This window comes from Scyliorhinus torazame, chromosome 5 (assembly GCF_047496885.1).
Source record: "Scyliorhinus torazame isolate Kashiwa2021f chromosome 5, sScyTor2.1, whole genome shotgun sequence".
NCBI classification, from domain to species: domain Eukaryota; kingdom Metazoa; phylum Chordata; class Chondrichthyes; order Carcharhiniformes; family Scyliorhinidae; genus Scyliorhinus; species Scyliorhinus torazame.
Window position 1 is genome coordinate 217,510,943 of NC_092711.1, and position 18,966 is coordinate 217,529,908.

At 49.6% G+C, this 18,966-nt stretch overlaps 1 protein-coding gene across 1 annotated transcript in view; it reads right to left on the reverse strand.

Moving 5' to 3' along the window:
* The window catches only part of LOC140420946 (sodium/hydrogen exchanger 2-like), a 230,708-nt gene that overhangs the window by 60,648 nt on the left and 151,094 nt on the right, over window positions 1–18,966 (reverse strand). The window contains exons 6-7 of the mRNA XM_072505131.1: window positions 14,184–14,273; window positions 9,646–9,716 (exon numbers count right to left, since the gene is read on the reverse strand). Coding sequence (XP_072361232.1) covers window positions 9,646–9,716; window positions 14,184–14,273 — 161 coding nt within the window. The remainder of the gene's footprint in view (window positions 1–9,645; window positions 9,717–14,183; window positions 14,274–18,966) is intronic.

The window sequence follows — 18,966 nt, forward strand, 5'->3', positions numbered from 1 at the left end:
ATATTCGGCGGGGGCGGGAATCGGGCCACGCCGGTTGGCGGACCCCCCCGCTCGATTCTCCGGCCCGGATGGGCCGAAGTCCCGCCGATAAATTGCTTGTCCTGCCGGCGTGGATTAAACCACCTTTTGAACGGCAGGACAAGGCGGCGTGGGCGGGCTCCGGGGTCCTGGGGGGGGCGCGGGGCGATCTGGCCTCGGGGGGTGCCCCCACGGTGGCCTGGCCCGCGATCGGGGCCCACCGATCCACGGGCGGGCCTGTGCCGTGGGGGCACTCTTTCCCTTCCGCCTCCGCCACGGTCTCCACCATGGCAGAGGCGGAAGAGACTCCCTCCACTGCGCATGCGTGGGAAACTGTCAGCGGCCGCTGATGCTCCCGCGCATGAGCCGCCTGGAGATGTCATTTCCGCGCCAGCTGGCGGGGCAACAAAGGCCGTTTCCGCCAGTTGGCGGGGCGGAAATTCCTCCGCCGCCGGCCTAGCCCCTCAATGTTGGGGCTCGGCCCCCAAAGATGCGGAGCATTCCGCACCTTTGGGGCGGCGCGATGCCCATCTGATTGGCACCGTTTTGGGCGCCAGTCGGCGGACATCGCGCCGTTTCGGGAGAATTTCGCCCACGGTTCCTTCCAAAACTGTAAGCATTCACAGCAACACTGTTTTTGGATTGGAGAAGCAATCCATGTGAAATGCTTTGTGTTTCTGAGAGAATAAATTCCAGTTACTGACTGGAATATTAGATCACCCTTTAGTTAACTTACCAACTTTAAACATGTAATTTCCTAAATAATAATTCTATGTCCTTATATATTTGTAAGTAAACTGCAGAGAAGCCTTCAATGGGAATAAGAATCTATAGGATTTACCTTCCAAGGTTTTCTCTTATATCGGATATTTACCCGAACATAAAGGGGAAACTTTTAACCAGGAAGGGGCCATGGGTTGTCTGTGGATTGGAAAATAAAGTCAGCAAATTGTACGTGTGTATGGAAGCTGGTTCCTGTCCACACTTGAGTTTAATGTTGGCACATCAAGCTGACTTTGTGCGACACCCTGGGGAGAGTCAGGCTGCTTACTAACACAATATTCACTGAATTGAAGTGGTATTTCAACAGAACCTGGATGAGGACCAGCAGCAGAAGCCGAAGTCCCCATTGGTCAACTGTTGCCCCCCTGGCCCACTGCGAGATCCACCACGTCAGGTTCACGACTGCTGAGATCACAAGTGAGCCTCGTCCATGTGATTCTCGGGCGCGTGGACTTGAGAATCATGGGAGGGCAGAGCATAGGGCTCCCAGCCTGCTAAATTCATGCAAAGAGGTCATTATGGAACTCATTCAAGCCACTGGGGAGGGGTCGGGTACGACCCCGATTTTGCCCCAACGCCCAATTCTTCGCCCCATCAGGGAACGCATTCTGTGCATCCGGGCAATGGGGGGGGGTGAGGGGGGGAGACTGGCTGGAATTTTATCTAAGAAGACACACATGCAGCAAAGAGGCTGGCTGCAGGTCAAGAACCTGTTTGTTCTGTCAGACACTGCATTAGCAAACAGGACAGTCGCACAGTACAGGCATGATGCCAACCCACGCTCTGTCAATGAAGGATCTCAATTCAATGGAACCCTGGCAGGAGCCAAAATGGCTGCCGGGAATCTTGATTGTAAAGGTCAGTGGAGGCAAGGAAATGGAAAAGACCAGCAGGTACTCGGATCATCTTCTGCATCTGTTTTTATTTTCATAGCCTGCTACCTTGGAAGGAAATCTTGTTCCAGGAGGTTGTGGACATGAGCAGCAAAGCAACAACCTGCAGCAAATACCTTGATTTCCTGAGGCACTGTTGCTCAGCCGGAGCGAGAAAGCTGATTGTCGCACGACATGACATGTGCCAGGGCGATCACCTCCTTCAAACTCTGTGTTTATTCCTTGTGTCTTGTGGAGCAACATGGCTCTGGGTGCTGCTGCTGCCACTGGGATGCTCCTGTTCCTCCTTCGCAGGAGGCCAGGCTACTGTGGCACAGGCTGACAGCAGGGAATTGAGATCAAGGTCAGTAAACACCAAGGGTGGCGAAAATACTCCCAAAAAGTAAGGTTAGGCCTTCAAAGCAATGAACCAAATTGTTCCAGCATAAACCTATCACAGCAGCTGGCCAGGAGCATTGCAATCTCACGTTTTAAAGCCTTCCCAGCCTATCAGCTTCATTGATCAATGCGCTTCCGTTGCAATCTTGCCTTGTTGACTCTGATAACTTCCACTTGGGAAAGCCATGCGCTGTTTAACACAAAATGCTGGGTTAAAATCTCAGTCGATGACTTCTTTAAATATTTAATTACTTACCCTACAACTTTATGGGTTTTCTCGTTTGCCTGCAAGCCCACCCGCATTAATCTCAGATGTCAAGAGGATTGTGTTGTGTTCCTGATCCAAGACCTCATTTTGGGGCTTTAACCATCACCGCCGGCAAGCCCCGCCCCTTCCCCACCTGTACCTGAATCTGTCTCTCTTTGGCAGTTAACTTTCTGCCCGGTAACTCTCTGACTCCTCAATGCCTGCAGCATTATTTCAAGAGATTAAAACTGGCTGCAGATTTTGACCATTCTGAATCCACTGTCAATGGGTTCTTCCTCCCTTACTTCTAACACTCAACATCTCCAAATTCGGTCTCTGGATTGTCCCCTTACATATGAGAGTTGAGGTCATATAACACAGGTCCTCAATACCGGAATTTGAGAGTGGGGGAGTAGGGATGGTAATTTCTTTTTAAATTCATTTCCGGGATGTGGGCGTCGCTGGTTACGCCAGCATTTATTGCCCATCCCTAGTGGCCCTTCACAAGGTGGTGGTGAGTTGCCTTCTTGAACCGCTGCAGTCCTTGAGGTGTAGGTACACTCTCTGTGCTGTTAGGGAGGGAGTTCTAGGATGTTGCCCCTGCAACAGTGAAGGAGCGGTGATAGGTTTCCAAGTCGGGATGGTGAGTGACTTGTCGGTGAACCTCCAGGTGGTGGTGTTCCCAGGTATCTGCTGCTCTTGTCCTTCCAGATGGTAGTGGTCGTGGGTTTGGAAGGTGTTGCCAAAGGAACCTTGGGGAGTTACTGCAGTGCATCTTGTAGATGGTACACATGGTTGCTACTGATCATCAGTGGTAGCCTTGGAGGCAGAGTCGTTTTCTCTAACGTGCCCCACCTCCTAACAGGCTTGGCACTGCACAGCATCCGCAACGCAAAAGATTTGGTATTGGACCCCCTCATGGTCAATGTTAAATACCCCTTTTGTCTATTCCTCCCGGGCCAGCTCAATGACAACCTACAGCTGGAAGGAGTACATGTGGTGCAGGCTGGCTTCTTTGAGGCTGAGCAGGATTAGCATTACCCCGGACCTGACTTCTCCAAGATGGTGTAGGTAGGGACGGAGGAGCTCACTGGAAACAAAGGGTTAGAATGTTTGTGGAAGGGGAGGAATGAAGCGGGTTGCTTTGTGCTGGATGGTGTCGAGCTTCTTGAGTGTTGTTGGAGCTGCACTCATCCAGGATGAGTGCAGCTCCAAATGGTGAGTATTCCATTACACTCCTGACTTGTGCCTTGCAGATGGCGGACAAGCTTTTGGGGGTCAGGAGGTGAGTTACTTGCCGAAGGATTCCTAGCCCTTGACCTGCCCTGGTAGCCACAGTATTAATGTGGCTAGTCCAGTTCAGTTTCTGATCAATGGTAACCCCAGGATGTTGATTATGGGGGATTCAGCGATGGTAATGCCATTGCATGTCAAGAGGTGATGGTTAGATCCTCTCTTGTAGGAAATGGTCATTGCCTGGCACTTGTGTGGTGCGAATTTAACTTGCCACTTCACAGCTCAAGCCCAGATATGGTACAGGTCTTGTTGCATTTGGACATGGGCTGCTTCAGTATCTGAAGAGTCAAGAATGGTGCTGAACATTGTGCAATCTTCAGTCAACAACCCCACTTCTGACCTTATGATGGAAGGAGCTGAAGATGGTTGGGCCTAGGACACGACCCTGAGGAACTTCTGCAGTGATGCCCCGGGTATGAGATGGTTGTCCTCCAAGAACTATAACCATCTTCCTTTGTGACTCCAACCGGCAGAGAGTTTTACCACTGATTCCCACTGAAAGAGAGTGAGAGAGATATCTTTAGTCTCCCCACGTATCCATTTCATGAGGCAGCACTGTAGCACAGTGGTTAGCACTGCTGCTTCACAGGTTCAATTTCTGGGTTGGCCAATGATGGACTCATTTTCTTGGCTACGGAGGGAATAAGATCTATGACCAAAGCCTAGCCTTCTGCTCTGTTCTCTCTGGATCTATTCAGCAAGGACGCTCACAAAGTTTTGTGGAAGGACCCGCATCAGGTTGGCCCAGATGGTGCTGAGAGTCCAGTTGCTTCATTCACCTTGGGGCAGCACCCTCAGCAACCTCTTGAGGTACAAGCTCCCAGGGCTGGACAGACTGACCATAGAGTTTACGGTATTCTGGGTCCTGGGTGAAAGTTTAGGAACCGGGTAGGTGCCTAACAAACCCATCATTGCCTTGTTATCTAGGAGGAAGGACCTCTGTCACCTTAAGAACGTGTGCCCAGTCACCCTCCTCTGCACAGATTATAAAATCCTTGTCAGGGTCATGTTTCTATGTCTTGGCACCATGCTACACCATATAACCATGGTGGTTCATGAATATTTACTCAGGCTCTGTGAGCATTCACAGAGAGCGCTCAGGCTGCTGGAGTGACTAAAGTTGGGTACATGGTGGATGGCTGAGAAGCATGCTGGATGATGCCACAGCAACGTGCACTGTGTGCCTGTTGATCCCCAATTTGCAGCCAAAGCCATTCACAGCCTTAAAATGGTGATGTTAGGTTAGGTGGATTGGCCATGCTAAATTGCCTTTAGTGTCCCCAAAAAGGTTAGGTGGGGTTACTGGGTTATGGGGATCAGGTGGGGGTGTGGGCTCCATTAAGGTGCCCTTTCCAAGGGCTGATTCAGACTCAATGGGCCGAATAGCCTCCTAAGATAAGCCATGATCTCATTGAATGGCGGAGCAGGCTTGAGGGGCCAGATGACCTACTCCTGCTCCTAGTTCTTATGTTCTGCACTGTAAATCTATGATTCTATGTTTGGAGCCGACGGCACTCGTGTTGTCAAGGTGGCTGAAACATGCCCCCCACTCGGGTGGAATCTCACATTGGCCCTGCACCCTGACACCCCGCCCCTCCTCAGACGCTGCAACCCCACAATTTGAGTCGTCTCGTGGAAATTCCCTCCGTGCCTTTTCATTCAGCATGGACTGCTGCTGCACCCTCCTCATCCCTGCCCACCATCCAGACACGCCATGGGATTCTGTCCTACTGTTCAAGGGTAGCAATTTCCATTTTTATGTGGAGTGTCTGAGGCTGCAACTCCTTTTCAGCTAGTTGAAGGGGTTGCACCTCATTGTTTGATTGCACTTCAACCCCGCGCCTGTGATCTATCGTCACCTCATTCAGAAGAGGAGGCAGGACGACGGGGGATTGAGGAGGGCCTGGCCAAGGTTTATCCTGAGCCTGGCCAAGGTGGATTCTGGGCCTGGCCAAGGTGCCAATAACAGGTACAGGCAGCAGCCAGGTTAGGGGATCACCTCAGGATTGTCTTTCCCTCTTTAATGGCTATATTTGCAGCCGGGTGGCCCTGGAGAGGGGGAACAGGATTCCCTGCAGCCCCGCACCGAAATCGCCTTTTGGCGCGGGGGCCGAGAGTCGATGTTCACGCGGCAAACATGGCCGGCGCTGCTCCCGCAATTCCCCGGAGAATTGCTCGCGCGCGTATTACGCGGCGCGGCTGGGAAGCCATTGTCAGAGGCCCCTCAGCGATTCTCCGGGCAAAACTGGACGAGTTTCCGATGGCGTGGTTCTAACCACGTCTGGCCCGTCAGGAACCTTGGGTGGCGGCTGCGGACTCAGAACGCGACCGCCCTGGGGTCTTTGGGAGTGCGTTACTAGTTAGAGGGAGTCTCTGGGAGTGTGTTAATATTTGCGAGATGGGGGTATTTGAGAGTGTGTCAGTAGTTAGAGGGAGTCTCTGGGAGTGTGTTAATATTTGCGAGATGGGGGTATTTGAGAGTGTGTCAGTAGTTAGAGGGAGTCTCTGGGCACGTGTTAATATTTGCGGAATGGGGTCTTTGGGAGTGCGTTAGTAGTTAGAGGGAGTCTCTGGGAGTGTGTTAATATTTGCGAGATGGGGGTCTTTGGGAGTGTGTCAGTAGTTAGAGGGAGACTGGGAGTGTGTTAATATGTGAGGGATGGGGTCTTTGGGAGTGCGTTAGTAGTTGTAGGGAGTCTCTGGGAGTGTGTTACTACTTGTGAGATGGGGGTCTTTGGGAGTGTGTCAGTAGTTGTAAAGAGTCTCTGGGAGTGTGTTAATATGTGTGGGATGGGGGTCTTTGGGAGTGTGTTAGTAGTTGTAGGGAGTCTCTGGGAGTGTGTTACTACTTGTGAGGTGGGGGTCTTTGGGAGTGTGTCAGTAGTTGTAAAGAGTCTCTGGGAGTGTGTTAGTATGTGTGGGATGGGGGTCTTTGGGAGTGCGTTAGTAGTTGTAGGGAGTCTCTGGGAGTGTGTTACTACTTGTGAGGTGGGGGTCTTTGGGAGTGCGTCAGTATTTGAGTAATCACATCACAGCCGCTGGCAGAACGTTATGGCATTTTTATAGTTTATTTGATTTTTACAGCTCTGTTTTTTTTGAGTATTTAAGAATGCTGTTCAATAGGACAAAAAATATATATAACATATAAAATATATAAATTGCTCCAGAGGAAAACATTGGGAGCATTTACCTTCCTGACTTTAATACCTCATGAATATACATTCTCGTTATTAGTAAGATTTGGTATTTGTACTGTTGGTGAGATTGGTGTTTGACCAGTGCAATCTGCAGAACATTATGCAATCTGCAGTGCTGATTGCCATCGCAGAACACACATCAAATTGCACATTAAGTTTGACCTGGGACCATAAATGCACAAAATAGAAAGGTTATCTCACCAGAGGCAGCAAGATTTAAATATTCTTTCCCTGTTGTAACAATCATTGGAACTCATTCACACGGGACGTCTGTAAGTTACATCACCATTAAGCTGGCACAACAATTGTCATCGGGTGAGGTATTTTCCATTGCTGTACTGTTTCAGTGATAATGGGAATGATTAGGAACCTTACAATTATACAGCCTCGTGTCATTTCTCTTCAAAACATCTCAAAGTATTTTATACAGTGAATGATTTGGGGGTCTAGTAACTTTGAATGTGGATGAATGCAGCAACCATATTGTGCACTGTTCAACCTGACAAATGGCAAAGAAATAGAGGACCACATCATTGGCGCTGTGAAGGGGGGGGGAGAAAGTGGGGTGATATGGAAGGATCGAGGTGTTCCAGCGCCTGACAAGAATGGGCCCTATCACTTCCTCCTCCCTCGGGGTGCTCTGGAGCACCGCAGCCATGTCCGTGTGCGTCCGGGACATGTCTGCCAGTGACTGGGCTCTCCTGTCCTGCGTCTCAGACATGAACCGCACAGTGTGCCTCAAGCCTTGGATGTTCTCATACACCGCACTGGTGGCTTGACCCAGTCTTTCCACCGCAGATGCCACCTTTTCATTGTTGGTCTGGAGGCCATGAATTGTCCGCGCCATCTCCTGCACAGGCGACTGGGCTCCTCCGACTACACTTGCAGGCGCTGAAGAGTTGTTGACACCCCCCTCCAGTAGATTCTGTCTCTGCATCTGCCTCTGCACCAGTGATGGGATCACCTTTTCCAGAAGCGCAGCATCTGTCTGGCGACAGCCATTCCCTGGGACCAGGCAGCCCTCAGACTACCCGCTTCCTCGAGAGGCCTTGCCTGCACCTGATGTGCTGCATGTGTGTGGTGCTCACCAAGAGTGACCTAAGAGCCTGATCACTAACATTATTCACTGAGGTGATAGTATCTGAGATGGTGGATAGTGCAGGTGAAAGCAGTGCTGAGATGTCAGTGTCTTCCTCAAGGTGGTGCTCCAGGGTGTTCTAACTGTCCAGTTGGGGGGCAGTGACCCCGGACGGCTCGGCCTCATCTGATGGGGATCCTGCAAGATAAAACACAAGTGGTGAGATACTGGGAAGGACTGGTCTGTGGGCGAGGGGTGGCTTACTTGCTATAGGGTCATCTGCGGTGCATTGGACTCTTACTTGTTTGGCGCAGGCTGAACTCCATTCCAGACACTGCCTTCTCCTCGGCCTCCCTCGCAAGTTGCAGGGCCCTTTCCTCAGAGGGGGTGAGGACCCGAATATCTGGGATTCCCCCTCCCGTCTTCTGGTGCTCCTGACGATTTAGGCCCACATTGGGGACACAGATAGGAAATAGTGAGACATTGGGATGGGAGTTTTCTGGGGAGTTGTGTGTGCAAGACTCCTGGTCAAAGACGACAGTACATTGTTGGGGATTCATTGACGGGCGACGCAGGCAGGTGGCCTCTATGGATTGGATTCAGATGTGAGGAGTGAGGGACGGGAGTGATGCCAGGGGCACAGAGGTGGTGACTCACCCGAGTTGCTCGAAGGAGGTCGTTCATCTACTTACGGCTTTGCATACCGATCCCCCTTGGTGAAGCTGGCAGCACTCACAGTCTCTGCCACCTCATCCCAGGTTTTGTTCAGTATGGCAGGCTTGAGTCTCCACCCCACCCAGAGGAAGAGGGAGACCCTCTTCTCGTCCACGTCGTCCAGCTTTCAGTCAATTCCCAAGTCCAGGACCCTTGGAGCTGGTCACCATGCAGGCATCTTCTTGGCTGGGGTGACAGTATGTGGTGAGTGGAGCACTTCAAAGCTGCTGCAGCTTGTCACGCTCTGAACGCGAATCCCGAGTCCAGTGAATCAGACACCTGCGGGTTACACGTGGGCTGCATGCTGGCCCATTTGCACGACTTGAATTGCTCCTGGCCGACATTCCGAGCGGCAGCACGCAGTTCCGTGATTCTCCACCGGAGACAGCACTTGTCTCCAGAACGGAGAATCCAGCCCACAATCTGAAAGCAACTACTTGTTACGCCCCTCGCTCTATCTCTTGATATACTTCCTTTCCGGTTCCATTTTTTGCCTCATTTCAGTGGCCACTTGTGGTGAGACTATTCTTCAAATAATGCCGTCTAACCCACGGAAGGGTCTCTACTAATGCGGCTTTTCGTGGGATTATCCGATCCCTGCCGAGGCCGGGATTTTCCGAACCTGCTGAAAGTCAACGGACTTTTGGCTGGCTCTCCCAATTTTTCTGTTCCCGCCCACCGTAATGGGACAACCATCAATGTTTGCAATTATGAGAGAGAAGCTGCAATTCAAGCCAAGACTGACAGCTTTACTCCTCTTTCCCTCCGAGCAGGGTTTAAACTTAGCCACCCGTGACGGGGACAGGGGATGGGGGAGACCATTAGTCTGATATGTTATCTGGCAGCACCAGACTTTGTAACATTGTGGATACTCAGGTTGATGTGCGTAGATGCACCCTGTTTCAATTAGGCCGAAGCCTCCCATTTTGCCTGCCTTCCTGCCTTGCAACCCTCTCCACGAAGTGCTGAACAAAGCTCAGCTCAAATACATTCGGAGAGTCACTTCACCCTCATGCACAGACAGATTGAAGAACAGTGTACCTGTCTTTCCAGTAATATTGGCCCCAATGTCCACAGATGTCTTCGATACCAGCCAACAAGTGATCCAAGAACTGCAGAAAACACATTTTGCAAAATAATTCTGTCAATTATTCACCATAAGCATTTTATATATCATGAAGTATCTTCCACACTAAAGCAGTTTTTTGAAGGAAGGAATTCAGAATCGATAATTGTACTGAACTGATTGTCAAGACAATTTGGATATCTGAGGTGGCATCTTCCATCCTTATTCCACCAATTTTGGATATATCTGGGCATGAACCGGGTAAATGATCAGTTGGAATCCTCAGCATTGGTTTTCTGATGCTCACTGCTGGTTCTAAGATTGGCAGTATCCCTTGCATGCATCCCTCCAAATCCAAGCCAAATCTTACTGACTATGTGCAGTGGGCCTGCTGGCTCAGGTTTTAATACCGAGCATTACTGTGGTGGCAATGATGCGCTCAGGAATATCAGTATGTTCTCACCATGTCTGCGTGGGTCTCACCCCCAGAACCCAAAGATGTAGGGTAGGGGGATTGGCCACGCTAAATTGCCCCTTAATTGAAAAACAAGAATTGGGTTCTCTAAATTTATATATAAAAGAAGGAATGTCAGTATGTTAATTGGGCTCCATTGTCGCTATGGTGATTGGGACGACACATGGGAATATAACATTCCAAAATGCCTTTTTTGAAAACAAATCGACATATCAAATTTGTGCCTCCCCCTGAGACGGTCCCACTCTACCACTACAGGCTAATGTTGAAGAAAAGGCAACATGTCATAACAGTTGATTGTGTCAAATGCATGTGATTGACTTCCCTCCTCCCCTCTGTCTTGTATCCAGCTGCGTATAACATGAGAACATAAGAACATAAAAACTAGGAGCAGGAGTGGGCAATTCAGCCCCTCGAGCCTGCACCGCCATTAAACATGATCTCATCTCGGCCTCATCTCCACTTTCCTGCCCGCTCCCCATAACCCTTCATCCCGCTAAACAGTGATTAGCACTGTTGCCTCACAGCGCCAAGGACCCAGGTTCGAATCCCGGCTTGGGTCACCTTCTGAGCGGAATCTGCCCTTCTCCCCGTGTCTGAGTGGGTTTCCTCTGGGTGCTCTGGTTTCCTCCCACAAGTCCCGAAAGATGTACTGTTAGGTGAATTGGACATTCTGAATTCTCCCTCAGTGTACCCGAACAGGCGCCGGAGTGTGGCGACTAGGGGCTTTTCATAGTAACTTCATTGCAGTGTTAATGTAAGCCTACTTGTGACAATAATAACAATTATTAGTATTATTATTATTAAAATCCTTTCTATCACCTTCTTAAATTTGTTCAGTGGTCTGGTGTCCACTACCTTCTGGGGTAGAGAATTTCACAGGTTCATGACCCTTTGAGTGAAGTAATTCATCCTCATTTCTGTTTTAAATCAGCCACCCCTTAGCCTAAAACGATGACCTCTCGGTCCAATATGTCCAGCAAGGGGAAACATTCGCTCTGCGACTGCCCTGTCAATATACAGAAGCATCTTATATACCTCAATTAGATCTCCTCTCATTCTTCTAAATTCCAGCGAGTATAGGCTTTAACTGCTCAATCTCTCTTCATAAGACAAGTTCTTCACCCCTGGAATAAATCAAGTGCACTTGTATGCTTGTGTGCATATGAGTGCGCATGTGTGTATGCACATGTGGGCGTGTGACCCCAAAACTGTCTGAGTTGGGAGGAAATGAAATGAAATGAAAATCACTTATTGTCACAAGTAGGCTTCAAATGAAGTTACTGTGAAACGCCCCTAGTCACCACATTCCTGTGCCTGTTCGGGGAGGCTGGTACGGGAATTGAACTGTGCTGCTGGCCTGCCTTGGTCTGCTTTCGAAGCCAGCGATTCAGCCCTGTGCTAAACCAGCCCCATAAAGAGAATAAAGAGAAGAGAGATAAAAGTAGAAAATTATGAATAATGAATGTTTGCATTCCTCTGGGTTTTGCTACTTCTTCACACGAAAGGCTTTCCCCAAAGCACAGGGAATTTAGAGGGATAGAGTGAATCCTTGAACAGGGACTAAAAAGTCAGACATATTTGTTTGATTGCTTCTGTAAAAGTGTTCGAGATGAATAACACAAAACTATTGAAGCTGCAGAATTATTTTCAGCATATTTGTTATCCTATTTAACTCAAGATCATCCATGTTAAAATCATGCAAGATCAGCAGTAGGACTTGTGGCAGGGCCATTCAACTCATTGAGTCTGCACCAGCTCTCCAAAAGGTCACCCTACTTCGGCCCACCCCCGCCCTATGCCTGTAACTCCATCTAACCTTTGGACATTAAGGGGCAATTTAGCATGACCAAACCACCTAACCTGCATATCTTTGGACTATGGGAGGAAACCGGAGCACCAGGAGGAAACCCACGCAGTCACGGGGAGAAAGTGCAAACTCCGCACAGACAGTCACCCAAGGCTGGAATTGAACCTGCATCCCTGGTGCTGTGAGGCAGCAGTGCGAACCATTGTGCCACTGTGCTGCAATTTCACATCATTACAGAAATCACAAGCATTTTGCTAAAAAATACCAGGGATCTGAAAATTTAAAGAGGCAATTGCACTGGCCCCTGTCTGTGAACAGGCTGAGGACAGTTCTTTGGTCAATGCAGTGACATGTAGCAAGATATCCTCGGTCATGCTGAAGTGATCACAGTCAATATTGAAATATCATCACAATCTGGCACTCCCGACAGGCAGTATTAAATATGTTGAAATGACTATATTTGATCCTCTAAACTCCAATTCCCCACTGCAGCTGCAGACAGTCTGGAATGTGTTGGCCATTGGATGATTGCCCAGCAGAACGTGTCAGCTGATTGTCCCAACATGCTGCAAAGAGGTAGACTTGAGCTTCAGGCTCCGGCCTCATCAACAGTTGGTGGGGTGGGCTGTGACTTACCAAAGAGGTATCCTGGTTCAACTCGCCAGGCCCTCCCATTCAATGGGCCCTCCCATTGATCTGCCCCAACCACTAGCAAACCGAGTCAGAAGAGGGGGAGCGGGGGGGAGGGGGGGGGGGGGGGGGGGGGAGTGGTTTGCAATTGCAGAGGGTTGGGGAGATCCGAGAACGGCAGTGGGAGATTTGTGGGGCCTGGAGGTCCACTCCTGTCCCTTCAAGTTCCACGAAAACAATTCCAAATTTACTTTTTGGGGGGGTCTGTCTGGCCCCACTGACACTTGGATTCGCTTCAGATGTTTTCTTTACTCTTCCATGGGGGGGCTGATGCCAGCATATTTTTCCCATCGCTCATTTCCATTGAGCTGAGTGGCTTGTTAGGCTATTTCAAAGGCCAGCTAAGAGTCAACCACACTGGTGTATGCCTGGAGTCACATATAAGCCAGCCCAGGTAAGGACGGCAGATTTGTTTTTCCGAAAGGACATTAGTGAACTCGGTGGGTTTTTACAACACTGGATAATAGTTGTCCTGCTCACTACTACTAAGATTAATTTATAATCCAGATTTATTCATTGAAATCTGCCTTGGTGAGATTTGAAGCCATGTCCCTAAAGCATTAGCTTTGTAACATTAAGGGGCGGCATGGTGGCAAAGTGGTTAGCAGTGCTGCCTCACGGTTCCCAGGACATGGGTTCGATCCCGGCCCCGGGTCACTGTCCATGTGGAGTTTGCACATTCTCCCCATGTCGGCGTGGGGCTCACCCCCACAAGCAATTGATGTGCAGGGTAGGTGGATTAGCCACGCTAAATTGCTCCTTAATTGGAAGAAAAAAAAGAATTGAGTACTTTAAATTTAAAAAGAAAAAAAAGCTTAGTAACATTAATACTGCTCATTGTGTGTATGTATAGGAGCTGACCTAAAATGGTGATCAGGGTCCTCGAACTCCAATTTCCATTGTTGGAGGGATTTGCCACCTGAGACAGAGGGATGGGCACTCTGTGTGCCCAGCGGTAAGCTCCTTTTCTGAATAGCCCCAGCTTCCCTGCCAATGTTAAAGGTGTGGTAAGGCTACCAACCCTATTCTGAGGTCGTCACCATCTCATGAATGCCCAGATGAAGGCAATTATTGTCTACCCCTCTGGGTGAATGCCATCGCATGCCTTGCATCTAATATTTGTGGTTTGATTAATTAATGAAGTGCCCTTTTTCTGGAGATCTCAGTAACCTAATTATCAGTGAATGAAAACCTAATTATGATCCTTTACATAATCGTAAAAACCAGCGAGTGTAATGTTCATTAAATCTGTTGAAATGACCAAGGGTTTTGATTTTCAAACAAAAGTAAAGCGTGTACTCTATAGTATGTTCTAACAATACCTTACTGGAGATATGTGGAGATATTACACGAACCAACACCAGAAAGCACACACAGATCCTTTCTCATTATATAATACCCAGTTTTTAAAAAAACAAGGAAACTCAACTGAAACATGTACTGAAGTGTATATGCTAAGTGCATATGCTAAGTGAAATTAAATCAGAACTCATACCAATATTGCATTGACACAGGCGGAGATTGTGAGCGCAACTTACCCTGATATGAATCTGCTCACTTACAGTCGGAGGCGCTTGACTTGTCCTTTTAACTTCCAGTAACTCGACAAGTGGTTTAATTGTCATTCCCTGTGATAATGAAGACAAGAGATAGATGTTAATACAAAAGCAAAATACGGCATTTGTTGGAAATCTGAAATAAGAGCAAAAAATGCTGGAAATGCTCAGCAGGTCAGGCAGCATCTGTGGAGAGAGTAACAAAGTTAACGTTTCAAATCGGAATCCTTTCATCTGAACCGAAGAAAGATAGAAATGTTTGAGTTTTTAAGCCAGCAGAAGGGGGGAGGTGAGAAAGGAAAAACAAGGAGGAAGGTCTGTGGTAGGGTGGAGGGCAGGAGTGATCAACTCACAGAGGATTCCACGGTGCAAAAGTCAAAGAGGGTAGTAATGGGTATAATGAAGAGACAAAGGTTTTGTCCAGATGAAGTGTGAATAGCTTCAACATGGGAACACAGAATATAGGTGCAGCAGTAGGCCATAGGGGCGGCATGGTGGCACAGGGGTCAGAACTGCTGCCTCACAGCTCCAGGGACCTGGGTTCAATTGTGGCCTAGGGTGACTGTATGGAGTTTGTACGTTCTCCCCATGTCTGCTTGGGTTTCCTCCCATTTCATCCCACAGTACAAAGATGTGCAGGGGAGGTGGATTGGCCAATCTTAAATTGCTCCTTAGTGTCCAGAAATGTGTACGTTAGGTGGGATTACGAGGATACGGCGGGGGAGTGGGCCTGATTGGGCTGCTGTTTCAGAGGGTTGGTGCAGACTCTATGGGCCAAATGGCCTCGTTCTGCACTGTAGTAATTCTATGGATTCTATTCAGCCCGCGATCCAGCAGACAACATGATCATGGCTGATTCTCTATCTCAACATCATACTCCAGCACTCTTGACATATAGCAACCACCTGAATGCAACATGAAGCCAGCAAAAAGAAACAAGAGCACATTGGGCAAGATGTCGGCAGAGGTTGGAATCTAACATTGTTGAACTCGATGTTCAGTCCAGAAGGCTGCAGTGTACCAAGATGAAAGATCAATACAATCAGTTTCTTAAATTTCAGCACCATTAACCCATCAGATGGGTTTAATTATTGAACTGCACTGTTGTGTCCAGGTGCAGGAGGTTATATTAAGATCACTCAGGACAAAATATGAACAAAAACATTGGGCGCGATCCAATGGCCACGCTGCATCCGAAAAGCAGCAGTTCCACCCGGCTCACATCGCCTTGCGAGATCTGACGGCAGTACGGAGGCCGGTGAATGCTGCGGAGTCTCAATACAACAAGGCCCATGCTGCCACCTGGTCTGTCATTGAGCCGTGCATCAGGCTCCTCAAAATGCGATTCCAATGCCTTAACTGCTCCGGTGGTTGTAGCCATCTGAGATGACCACCTGCAAAGGACCATGGGAATTATGGCCAACCCAGGACTCAGACAGATACAGAGCTTGTGTGTATTTGCAACCCAGATAGCTAGACCTGATCGAAGCCCTCGCTCGTTTGCATTCTAATGGCCCATTCCCCAGAACAATACGACTGCACTCAAGAAACCGATACAGCCACAGACTGATTGGCTCCACTCCCTTTACTCAGAGAGCCCAACCGCAAAGGTCAATGACCGCTAAGAACCCGCCCAGCCCCAAGGCACCCGCCCCTTTATTGGCCAAAATCGAAAACAGTGATCAAAGCGTGTTGAATTATTGGGTCGAAGACTAAGGATTGCCCCAAAGAGCGCGAAACTCAGAAGGATAAAAAGGGACGCAGCCATGTGTTCTGTCTCTTTTGGACCCGGCCTGTGCCAACCTCCTTTGAATCCGGCCTGTGCCAGCCCAACTGCAGCATAATGACCAGACAGCCAAGTTCAAGACCAACGATCGCTATCTGACGGATGAGCCCAGCAGAGACATGGCCACTTCTTCAAACCAACCACATGATCAAGATAAAGGCCTTATTCACTTGCACAGTGCCGGTCATCTGAAGTTAAGTATAGGTTATTGTAGTTGATAGGTGTAGTTTAACTTGTAGTATGTTGTGCTTGCATGTCGAAGTAACCCTTGTATGTAAATAAATCATCTTTGAACTTGAACTGACTAACTGGTTGTGTGGTCATTTGACCGATATACGGGAAAGCCTTGTGGTTCAGTAAGAGAAATGGAAACACCCACAGTATTGGCGACGCTGTTGGGACATAACGTCATATCATAAAAAGAGCCTCAGTATCATATTGGCGACTCTAAAGAGCAACATTATTATAGTATTCCATTAAATTGGCATCATGGTGCCCTGCAGTACACTCTCAGAGGGTCACATGCTTTGTGGTGATCTACTGCATCCTCCACAACCTGATGCAGCACTGGAGTGAGGTGCTGGAGGTGGAGGGGGAGGAATACGTGGCCACCTCCGAGGAGGAGGAAGATGAGGACAAGGAAGCGCCGGACCAAGAAGGTTCGAGGGCGATCCTGGAGAGGACCCACAGGGTCAGCCGGAGAATGGACAGGCGGCAGCCGCAAGGGTCTGGCAAGCCCGAGGGCCAGGGAGTCCTCATTCTCACCCACTTCACATAGGATGTGGCCTCATCCATCATTCCCCCTCTCGCATCCCTCTGCCTTCCCCCTCCCCCTCTTCACCATCCTCCACCCAGCCCTCAATTCCTACCCCCCAGGATCTGTGTAACATCACCAGGGTGATGAGATTGTGTCAGCACTGTCAGCGGGTCACTGTCAAGGGAAGGGGGTTGATGATAACCCACAGAGAGCTGAAGACTGGAGTTCCTCAATCAATGCCATAGTCTAACACCCGCCTGGCTGCTGGTGCTCGCTCATACCCATCACCTGCACGTGGTGAGTCAGGGGGATGGGAAGGGGGGGAGGGCAAGAAGCCCAGTAGGTCCATGTCCGGGGAGCTGGGGCATAGGATTGGTGCTCGGCCTGCAACGCAGAAAAGGTACCAGAGACCTCATATTAGTCATATTAATGATGTCCCCAACTGCCTCACTCTCCCGTTGGTGTCGCCCCACACTCCTCACCCGTCCCAGCACCTCCCCCGACCCTTTCCCCTGCACCCCTCCTTGCACACTACCCCCCCTTACCCGATACCCCCACCACCTCCCAGTGCCCTCTCAGTGATCCTCAAAGTTAATAGCCTTCCATGCTACACCGTTGTGTCTAGGTGTGTCCCAGGATGCACATCAGAGGTGGGGGGATGGGCTGTATGTTGGGACGGGGGAATGTGGCATATGGGTGGATGTAGAGTATGTGTAATGGGGAATAAGGGGGTGGGGTGTATGGGGGAGATTGTGTGTGGGGAAAACTGTATTTGCGGGGGGGGAGGTGTTGGGGGTCCGGTCCAAAGTCACCCGAGCAGCCCGGTGGAGGTTGTTGACCTTAAGGCACTGGGTGCTGTTCCTCCTGGTCACGTTCACCGAGCTGAGTGCCTTTACCACTGCCTGTACTGCGCTGTAATGTTCCTCCCAGGTGGCAGTGGCTGCCCTGTGATTGGCCTTCCATGACCCTCGGGGAAGTAGGGCATCTTGCCTGGCCTCTACCGCTTTCAGTAGTCTGCCAAGATCGGCATGAAATGAAATGAAAATAGCTTATTGTCACAAGTAGGCTTCAAATGAAGTTACTGTGAAAAGCCCCTAGTCGCCACATTCCCGCGCCTGTTAAGGGAGGCTGGTACGGGAATTGAACCGTGCTGCTGGCCTACCGTGGTCTGCTTTCAAAGCCAGCGATTTAGCCCTGTGCTAAACAGCCCCATTGCCGAATCATGGGGGTGGTCGTCTCAGCGGCATGGCTGTGAGCTGAGTGTGGTTGGCTGTGCAAAAATGGTTTACGTGCTGTTCTCCCATATTGGCAGGGGGCTGGCGAGTGTGGTCCTGGTTTCTAGCCGGGGAGGGGAGAAATCATGGGGGATAGGCTAGAAGGCGGCAAGGGAGGTCCAGAGGTCTCCAGGTCTTCAGGAAAGGGTGCCTCTAGTCAGAAGGGGCCTTCTGATGGAGGGGCCTCCCTCCTCTTGTCTTCTGGCCCTAGATGGTATTTGTTTTTCCCCTGGCCTTGCACGCTCTCTCCCCACCGCCCCGCCCTCTGAATTGTCATCCTCCCCAAGCCGAAAGATTGAGGCTGGGAAGCAGGCCATAATTGGGGCACGGGCGGTCTTCCCGTCTGAGGCCTTGGCCACCCCAGTGTAAAATAACTAACACGCCGTGATAGGCGGAAACTCAGAAGGAATCCACTCTGTGCCTCCGCCCCACCCCCCCACCTCCCCCGCCACAGAACCCGCTGGGATGGGAGTGGGGGGGGGGGTCAGGGTGGTGGGGGACAGCATTAAATTCTGGCCAAGGTCTATTTGTGCAGAGCATTTTCACTGTGTTTCGTACTCACGTACACAGCACAACGGAGATATTTTCAAATGAGAAAATTTGGGTCGAAGTAATTTGAAATAATAAATGTGCCCTATATAATTCAATGCTGGGTGTTTAATAAATGATGTGTTTTAGCCTATATTTGCACCATAACTTCACTCATCTAAATCAGTATTTAATAAACATGGGAGGTGTCGGGGGATTTCATTACTATTCTGCACCCCCAGTGTAATACATATGCATTAGAGCTTGGGCTGTTAGTGCAACAGAGTACCCATGCATCTCCATGTTTATTACGTGCTGTTACTACGCAATAAGCTGTTGAAATTCACAGTGTTCGCTAATTTTAATATTTCATATTATCTTCTCATCCTGAGGTGTGCCTTGGGAATTGTGGATTCCCCT